At 34.1% G+C, this 10,581-nt stretch overlaps 1 protein-coding gene across 1 annotated transcript; it reads right to left on the bottom strand.

Annotated features, from left to right (window-relative positions):
* Positions 1-1,232: 1,232 nt before the first annotated feature.
* LOC120255073 (transcription factor MYB114-like) lies at positions 1,233-2,683 on the bottom strand. The gene is made up of 3 exons (XM_039262971.1): positions 2,488-2,683; positions 2,209-2,338; positions 1,233-1,875 (listed from the first exon to the last, which is right to left on the bottom strand). Exons 1-3 carry the CDS (start codon positions 2,624-2,626, stop codon positions 1,377-1,379), a joined length of 768 nt encoding a protein of 255 aa, XP_039118905.1. The 5' UTR covers positions 2,627-2,683; the 3' UTR covers positions 1,233-1,376.
* Positions 2,684-10,581: the final 7,898 nt, after the last annotated feature.

Below are 10,581 nucleotides of genomic sequence, written 5' to 3'. Positions count from 1 at the left end.
TCAGTCTTTAATTTGGTATATTTGCGAAATTACCATGGTGGGACTGAGGGGTTCGATCCCAAAAGCATATTGAAGTGTAAATAGGATGTGCGTGTGGTGATTTGTAATAAAAGAAAACACTTGAGAAGCACCCTTACAAAGCGGAGTGATAAATAAAAAGATTGAAAGTTCGACTCGTCTTTTCAATCAATGTGTGTTGAGAAATATATTTATTAATTTTTTTTAATTAATATATATATATATATATATTTGATAACGGTGGACAAGCTATAATTTTTAACCATTGATGTAAGAAGGAATTCAACATCTTAGTTGGGAGAGAAATGATTTATCACTCTTTTATTATGGAGGTGGTTTAATTAATTAAATAATAGGGTAAACAATCTAAATAATCCTTTATCATTTTATACGTTTTTATTTCAGTCATCCAATTTTTAAAAATTACTATTTGGTTCTTTATGTTTGTTTTATTGCAATAAGTCATTTGGGTTTATTGTGGTAACTGCGATCATATGTGACTTGTCATATTGTAAGCCACGTAAAACCCTAGAAGTGATTATATTGTACGTAAGACATGTATGATCGCAGTTAATATTGTAAACTCGGGTGACCTTATTGTAACAAAAACTAAATGTAAAATATCAAATCATAACTTTTTAAAGCTGATTGACCAAAATAGAAATGTACGGAAAAGTATGGTACCATTTAGATTGTTTACCTTGAATACTATAGTGTTAGGTTGATAGTAACAAAGTTGAAATTAACTATATATATATAACATAAATATAATACAGAAGTTATACTTATATATCCTTATGTATAGTGTTATAATTGAATATTCCACACTTAACTAACAATTTACAACTGCAAAACATAAGCTTTTAATCTATATTATCCTATTAATTGACAAGGTATGGATTAGAACAATAGATCAGGATCCCATGGTATTAATATTCTATCAAACTAGCATTCTAGAACAAAATATTGATCAAGATTAAAATTAATTCAGTTCATGATAAGTGATATGCATATGAGTATTTTATTCTTATATTTTGGTATTGGGATTTTCAAAAGACCTCTAACTAATTGCTCCTCAAAGAAACAACATAAAATAGAAAGAAAATTAAAGGACCTGCGTATATCTGCTATTAAGAGAATTAATACCAATCATTTTATTATTCGAGTCACCTTCAGATTATCACCTTTAGATTGTCACGCTAGAAATGAATAATACATGCATGCACTTATAAAGCAGATGATTTCATCACTAGGAATAATTAAACCATCGTCCTAGATAATATGAGGAGGTTTATCATATCATTCTTATTCATTCCAAGATTAATAATTAAAAAACAACATAAAAATAGTAAAATGTTCTAGAGATCCATGTCCAGAAGAAAGGCAGCCCATTCTGCATCTTCTTGCTGAAAGAACTGTTCATCTCCAATTCCTCCAATATACCCAACCTCAAAGTTGGTCTGCGCTTCCCCAAATGTCATATCATCAATGCCCAAGAAGATGTTATCAAGCTTCTCAGGGAGGATTGTTTTACTCTCTTCCCTTGAGACATTATTGTTCCCTGATGACGGTTGTAGGTCTGTACTATTAATTCCAGATTTGTCTTGCAAATGTCCTCGGTGCACTGGTTGATCCTTCAACCAGCTCCAGTTCACTGGAATGGTCCAAGGTTGTGGCTTGATGATCTTAAATTCTCCTTTTTTCTCCCTTGGCTTTATACTGGGGGTACCCTTAGCAATAGTTTTAGGGTTCCATAACTTCTCTTTGGCGATACTCTTTTTGCTTAAATGAGTGTTCCAGTGATTCTTGATATCATTGGCTGTCCTTCCTGGGAGTCTTCCTGCAATTAGTGACCACCTGAGAACAAATGATACCCTTGTTAATCAATCAATCATTTCAAGACACAAGCATAATTCAGATCATTAAACAAGTTAATTAATGGCAGTGAATTCCTCCATCTACAAGAAGACTCACATTGTCTTTGTTTAAATATAGTCTACATAGCATCTGTCTTCGTTCACATGAAGAACAGTGGACTTACTAGCTTTTTCTTCGCTCTTTGATTTCTACTTTTAGCCAGTATATATCTTGAAAGATTATAAAAGGAAATATATATATATATATATATATATATATATGCATATTTTGCCCAACAAGTTTCATGCTTGATATATAGTAACAAAGACTTGCCTATTGCCAAGGAGCTTATGGAGCCTAACGATAAGGTCCTCCTCATCATCTTCAAACCTCCCTCTCTTGATGCTTGGACTGAGATAGTTCAGCCACCTAAGCCTACAGCTCTTCCGACATCGATTCAGACCTTCAAAACCATTTCTCACAGCTTATATATATATATATATATATATATATATGTATGTATATATATATCTATGTATGTATAAAGCTTCTCAAACAAATAATGAAGAAGATAACATGAAGAAACGTAATGAAAGAGAAGAATATGAACACCTGCTTTAGAGGGCACGTCGCACCATTTTATTGCACCATACTTCTCCAAGCATCTCCTCAGCCGTGAATCCTCTTCCTCACTCCATGCTCCTCTACGAAGGGCTAACGGTTTTCCATCTTTGGCCAAACACTTCTCCATCTTATCAACAAGTAGCTTGTACTATACAGCTGCTTTTGGTACAAGCATCAGGCATGTTGTGTTACTAAATTTATAGCAGCTAATTTAGGCAGAACTTTCATCATATAGAGAATCACTGGAGATATGTATGTAAATATGCACCAGTAACCATTTGTAAGAAGATGAAAAAACAGTCGTTCTCGGATGACAGAGTGACACTTTTGACGGGCTGTGTATGGAAAAGACTAAACGCACGCGCCAGTCCGTCCATTTAGTGGTCCAAGAGCGCACACGGAATTTTGCCTTGGTTTATTACGGACAAGAGGATGGGAGAAATAAAAAAGAACTTTGAAAACTTATGGGTAAATAGTTTGAAAGATTTGACTATAAAAGTATTAATTAATAAGAAAACACTCATTTAATTCCAACTCATAGGCTTTCTCTCGTCAGAATAAATGAGTGATCATACCATCCCTCTTACAATATGTGGTTTGTAGGTAGTGAGCTCGGTTACACTATACCATCAGTGGGAACTTTGATTTCTGGTTAGGGAAATGTCTCTGTCGACCTTTTCACTTCTTATTACTCTTTTCGGAATCCAAAGTTGATCAGGAAAATACACCAGTTTACAGTAGACACAAATGGGATTGTATTAATTTTGTTTGTCCAAACTTAACTTAAATAAACATACTTAAAATATATTCTATTTTAAACTTATAATAATATTTAAATATTTCAGTTGTCTTAAACAAAGGAGGGCTAAGAGTTAAAGGTCAGGATCTCGTACTAACAATACTGAGGGTTGTTTGGTTGTATATAAGTGAATTCACGTATAGCGAACAGTACGGTAGAAAGTGAAACGTCTGCGTTCGATTTCAATCGTTGTTGTTTGGTTTCTTTATTCGGAAACGCTCTGCGTTACTTTTAATATTGTTTGGTTTTGGCAGTAAATTAGAAGACATAGTCACCACGTATGAAGTGGAGGGTGAGATTACTCCCAATATCTGATGTTATTATTAATTATTTAATGCATTTATAATTTAAACTAAAAGTAATTAATTTAATTTAAATTAATCTTTTTAAATTAATTAAATGATCTAATAAAGTATTTATTACATTTAAAAGTAATCAATCATAAACTCAAATAACTGTCATATAATAAGAAACTTAAACAATTAAACACCAACTCTATATAATCACTTTAACTCTCCTCATCTACTCTCAACACCAATTCTAAAATAATCAATCGATTAACAATCAATAACTTTTATTAAATTTAAAATATATAAAAACCTTCTTTCATTTTACATATACTCTTAATTAAAATCAACACGAAATTGGTATATTTAAACTATAAATTTAATAAAACATAAATAAGCATAAACCTCATTATGTTAACAACTGATCACTATGAGGCTCATCTTTCAACGCGTAATTTGGAGTGAAGAAGGTGATTTTAACTCAATGCTTTGCACTTTTCAACCTACGTCAATATTCACTGTGTTTCGAAATACAAAGAAACTATATGCAAACGCTATGTCACATGTAAAATCGATTTCATCAAACCAAACAACCTTTTACATGTAAAAACCCGCTACATTCCGTGAAGTAGTCGTAATGAAACCTGGCGTACATGTAAAATCGCATTTCGCTTTCGTCATGGGAAATCGCCTTTTACATGTAACAGGGCCCTCTGAGCTTTTAGTAGCTTTTGGCGTGATTTCAACTTACAACAAAATTTTGTCAGAAGTTTTGAAAATCGCAGAGAAAACATTTGAGGGCTAAAATCACCATTCTTCACTCTCCAAATTATGCATTAAAAGAAAATGAAAACTTACATGTAATCAATTGTTAATATAATTAAACTTATACTTATTTATATTTTATTAAATTTATTTTTTTATTTAAAATATACCAATTTGTATTTAATTTTAATTAAAAAAATATTTTTTTATATAAAATTAAAGAATTTTATATATTTTTAATTTAATAAAATTATTATTAAGTTAATTAATTAATTAATTTACATTAGTGTTAAGAGTAGATGGGGAGAGTTAAATTAATTATTTAGAGTTAGTATTTAATTATTTAAGTTTCTTATTATTATTTGGCTTAGTTATTTGAGTTTCTGATTATTATTTTTAAATGTAATAAATACTTTATTAAATCATTTAATTTAATTTAAAAATTAAATTAAATTAAATTAAATTAATTATTTTAGTTTAAATTATTTTTTTAAAATGCATTAAATAATTAATAATAATACAGTATATTGGGGGTAATCTCACCCCCTCTACTTACATGGTGACCATATCTTCTAACTTACATCAAACCAAACAAATTAAAAGTAATGCAGCATTTTCAGTTACAGCAAACCAAACAGCAGTGATGTAAATAGAAATGCAGCATTTTCACTTACACTGTAATTTCACTTACAGACAACCAAACAATCCCTACAGCTACTAACAGTTAGTTGCAGGTAACCAAACAACCCCTAAGAGAAAAATGTATGTCTATGGTTTATTATTGGGAACAACAAAATTAATGCGAGATTGAGCTTGACAATTGAAAGGTAAATGTTTGATGGCTTCAAGACAAAGCAAAAACTTTAACATCTTGGTTTCTCTAAAATGAAAGAAAACTCTAAAGTGATCCGTGATGTGGATAATTTGTTTGTGTCATTTGCATTTGCTAATTTTATTTATAACATTATGCAAGACCTTGAAGTTTAATTACTACTTTAAAGATGCTTGGTGTGCGCTAGTGGACTGAAGTCATGGAAGATGCAGAACTTCAATAATATTAAAACAGACAAGCGAAGAAAAAAATACAAAATAAAATTTTAATAAAATTTATTTTTTAAAATTTCTATATATATAAATGATATTTTGTCAAGGAGATAACTTAAAATTTTTTTCCCTAATGGGAATGAAAAGCAAATTGAATATGGAAAAAACAATTGAATTGATGAGAAAAAAAATTTGAATTGTATATGTGTAGAGATATGTCTCATTACAAGGAGGTTTGAACCTTTCTATAGAGATTACAAATGAAAAATCATCTTAACTTTTTCTCAAGTTACTCCCAATTATCTTCGTAATTAACTTTATAACAATCTCCAATCAATACCACCATGATTTTGTCATTGCCTTAAATAGCACCATGAATATTTCCTTAACATAATCAGCACCGTGATTGATGATCTTAAGATAATCAACACCATGATTGATTATTTCCTTAACACCCCCCTTAAACTCAAGGTGGTAATGTAGAAGCCAACTTAAATTTGGAAACTTGTGTAAGAAATTGACCAGGGGAAAATGACTTTGTAAAAATATCAACTTTCTGAGCTTGAGTGGTAATATGAGCAAGCGGAAGTGTCTGTTGAAGCACATAATGACGTACAAAGTCACAGTCAATTTTGATATGCTTAATACGCTCATGAAAGACATCATTATGAGCTATCTGAATAGCAATTTGATTATCACAATGAATGGGAGTGCTGGAATGATAACAAATACCCATATCATGAAGATGCCATCGTAACCATACTAATTCAGATGTTTCATCTGCAAGAGCAGAATATTTAGCCTTAATGCTAGAGTGGAGACAATTGTTTGCTTCTTCTTACCTCACTAAGAGATAAGTGACGACCTAAGAAAGAAACAATAACCAGTAGTGGAATTACCATAAGTGGGATCCCCTACCCAATCTGCGTCACAATAACATTGCAAATCCAAAGATGAGTCACAAGAAAAATGTAGCCCATGAAACTTGGTGCCCTTTACATATTTGAGAATCCGAAGCACTATAGGAAAATGAGTGGATTGAGGAAAAGACTAGACAACCAAAAAAAGTACTCCAGACCCAAAATGAAGAAGATGGAGCTCTCTTGGCATCAATTGAATAGGGACAAGGCAAACAAGATGGCTTACGAGCAGCTTACAACATTAATTAAATAGGGATAAGGCAAATAGGATAAGCTTACGAGAGGCTTATGGCCATAAGCTTCTTCTAGAGAACCTTATGAGCATGCTTATACACATAAAGGGGAGTTCAGAGCCAAACCAGAAGACCTTACGAGCAGGATTTATGCCCGTAAGGACCATCCAGAGGAGCTTATGACCCGTGCTTACGCCTGTACGGGCTGTCGCAAGGGCAACACAATGAAGGTTATGGTTCAGCGCTGACGGCCATAAACTAGACCCTAACATAAACAGAAGACCTTATGGATGGGACTTAACTCTGTAAGTTTTCCAGTAAGGCTCGCAACACATCTTTTCCAACTACTTATTGCCACGTCCTTATGCCCATAAGAAGACTGTAAGCATGCGAGTATAAATAGGCCTAATGAAGATTTTTAAACTAACCTTGGATTCTTTTCTTAGAGGCGAGGTTATGGATGAAAGGAGGTCAATCTCCAGGGCTTCATAGGTGATTTTTGGAGGAGATTTGGGCCCAACATCAACGGGGAAGGAGATTGTAGCCGTCAAGCTTACCTTTGGAGTTTTTTTCAATGATCTATGTTTACATTCATTCTCTTAGTGTTTTGTAATTAATTTGGATGATTTCCCTTCATTAATGGAGGGTTAATTTCTTAAATGTTTGGGAATAGTTGGACTCTAGGGTTTTATCTTTTGACATTGGTTGTGGTTCTTTGTGAGCCTTTAAGGGTGGTTTCTTATGTTCATTTTGTTCCTTCCGTTCCTTTTGTTTCTCTCTTCTTCTTCTTCTTCTTCTTCTTCTTCTTCTTCTTCTCCCTCTGTTCAAGGTCATGCAAAATGCTTTCTTATTCTTTGCATCATCTCAATTTTTATAGTAAGAGTGGTACTAGCATCCCTGTATCTGACAAGCTTTTCCAACTTTCATGCAGGTATTCATCATCAATGGGATTTTTTTGTGTTGTCGCCTGATACAAAAGAGAAGGCTGTGTTTCAATTCACTGTCCTGAGCTCATGGGAGACAGCCATAGGTGAGATATGTGAGCATTGGACATTGGGCATCTCTTAGGTAAGAGTGAAATTCGTGACACCTAACTCATACAAAACGCTTTGCCCAATTGAGTCAGATGCAAAATTTCAATACATATGCCTTATATACCATACGTTTAACAAGACTATTGTGGACATCACTATTGAGAAAGTGAGTCAATTAGTGGATGGAAACTCATGCTCCTTGATTCCATCATAATACACCAATGAGTGCTAGTGCTGGTTACTTTTTGTTTATGTGTTTCTATGCAGTAAATGCCTTTCTAGTGTATTACTATAATTTTCTGTGTAATATTATTACTTCATGTGTTTTACAATGTTTTTGTATTTAAAATGCATGGTTCCTATGTATCACTTTATGTTTTTGCTTAGTTTTTGCATTTCTTAAGTATTGAACATTATTTGTTAACTATTCTTCCCTTTGTGTTATGTATTGCCATTCAGGGAGTCCATCTCAGAAAGTATGAACACCGACATCAAGACTTTTTATAACCAACATCCTCTGCTGGGCCACTCAGTATTACTAGGTGTTCCCAAACATATGATGTATCGACATTAAAAGATACCTTGCGAAGCACTATAATAATACAAAATTTTGACTTTATATTTATAAAATTGATAAACTCTAGGTGACTGATGAGTGTATTATGCTCATATATTTTATATTAATTTGTACATTCAATTGGCATGTATTGAACCATAGTATGGAATTCGATGCTAAATATTGTGTGTTTTGCATTAATAGGCTTAGGGCAGTGTTTAAAGATGAGGGAGAGCCAAAGAAAACATTTTAGGCCCAAAAGTATGAGTTTGGAGCTCTCTCGGCATTATTATATTAAGGATAAGGTAAACTGGGTGACTTATGGGTATCTTACGGTCGTCTTTATAGCCGTAAGTCTATTCTAGAAGACTTTGTGAGCATGCTTATGCTTGTAAGAAAGATTCAAAGCCAAGTCAGAGGACCTTATGGGCAAGGCTTAGACACGTAATTATGCCCGTAAAGATAATCTCGAGGAGCTTACAAGCATAGTATATGCCCGTAAGGGTAGTCGTAAGAAGTAGAACAGTGTGGTTTCACGGTCCAACGTTTATGGCTGTAAGAGAAACCATAACAAAATCAGAAGACTTTATGGATGAGGCTTACAATCGTAAGTCATCCTGTAAGGCTCGCGATAATCTTCTCCAGCTCCCTTATGGCCTAGTTCTTACCTCGTAAGAATCATGTAAGCATTCGAGTATAAATAGAACTTATGAGGGTTTCTAGGGCATTCATTTTTCTATCTCTCTATTCTTTTGTGGGTGATTTTTGGAGGTGAGGTTGAGTAAAAAAAAAAGGGCCGAATCTCCAACACCTTAGGCAAGATTTGGAGAGGAATTTAGCCTGGCATTCAAGAGGATTGAAGGTCGTAGCCGTCGAGCTCAGCTTGACGGCGTGCGTGGAAGCTACCTCAATGACTATCCATCCTAGGGTTTAACAAGGGGGTTTTCATGGATCTTATGTTTACCCCTATTCTTTGTATCTTGGATGCTTGACCTCCACTAATGGAGGGCTAATTTGTAGATGTTTGGGAGTAGTTAAACTCTAGGGTTTATTTCTATGACTTTGGTTGTTGGATCTTTGATACTTTAATTGATTTATAGTTGCGATCATATCTATTTAAATCTAATTGCATGTTTGAATACTCGATTGCTAATGAGGTAAAAGCCCTAGCTATCACCTTTGATGTGCTACGTGAGTAGTAGATATACCTACCTAGCATAGGCTAGGTATGCTGTGATTAGAGGGAATTGTGAGTAAGCTTGGGTATAGGGTACTTTGGAGACTCTGTTTTTCTCAATTCTCCCGAGTGAGTTGTTGGCAATCTCCATGTTCTTTGCAATCATGTGGACTGAATTTTAGAAAAAAAATGTATTTTTACTCTGTATTCGGATTAAGGGTAATTTCTCTCTAGGAGGAGATTATCTACTTAAAAGGTTGTCATTAGCTCACAGTGAGGTTTCATGGAGTGTTAATGCGATTGTGTGGATATCTATATCAGCTCTTCACGTATTCAGTTATTATTTGCCTGAGAAATCGAGATTTAGCATAATTTTGGAAACCTCTCGGTTTAAATAGGATTGCATGCTTAGACAACCATTGTACTGCACTCAACAACCCTAGAGGGATAATATGTCTGGACATCTCTTTCTTCCTTGAATTCCCTCATACTATTTCCCATATTTTCTTTTCGTCTTCTTTTCTTATTCATCCACAATCACTCCACTATTCAGGCTAATTTTTGGATCTAGAGTTATTACTAGTATTCACTATCTTCTATGTGGACCGCCACTCTGTATTTACGCACACTCTAATATGCTATCAGCACGTACACTTACGTCGCTATCAGTGACTGTGAGGTACGCTGGTTCAGATTGGTAGTGGCGAGTGTATGCATCCAAAGAAGGAAATGTAGACATGTTCCAGGTGAAGACAATACATGCAACCCATATTTACGGGGGAGACATTAGTACAACAGCCCACTCGAAAGCAAGAAAGAAATGGGTCTGTCACAGTGTTATGTAGAAACTAAAGGAGTGGTCATTATATGGAGTTGTCGATATACGAAAAGATATATTGTGTGACCGTGGTGTTCGTCCACTATAAAAGCGTGCTTGGATGGGCAAGAAAGTTGCCAGAGCTGCCATTCATGGTAGCGAAGTTAGTAGCTATGATTTGCTTCTTTGATATGTAGATAGAGTGGCTGAGATGAATCTCGGTAGTGTCATCACCATTGACAACGATGGGGAGCGGTTTAAGGGCTTTCTTCTCTTTTTGAGGTTGTTTGTTGGGGTTCAAGCATGGGTGTAGCCCATTACTTTTTGTTAACATAATTTTAATAGGGACGCAAGTGTGTGTGCCTATTGTGTAATGACAGTGTGCGTAAAGTAGAGTGTTAGTCCACTGGAAAAAAAGAGAATACTAGTAATAGCCCTAATTCTAAAAAT

This window comes from Dioscorea cayenensis, unplaced genomic scaffold, assembly GCF_009730915.1.
Source record: "Dioscorea cayenensis subsp. rotundata cultivar TDr96_F1 unplaced genomic scaffold, TDr96_F1_v2_PseudoChromosome.rev07_lg8_w22 25.fasta BLBR01000820.1, whole genome shotgun sequence".
NCBI classification, from domain to species: domain Eukaryota; kingdom Viridiplantae; phylum Streptophyta; class Magnoliopsida; order Dioscoreales; family Dioscoreaceae; genus Dioscorea; species Dioscorea cayenensis.
Note: the sequence above shows the minus strand (reverse complement) of the source record. Positions and strands in the feature narration are given on the sequence as shown.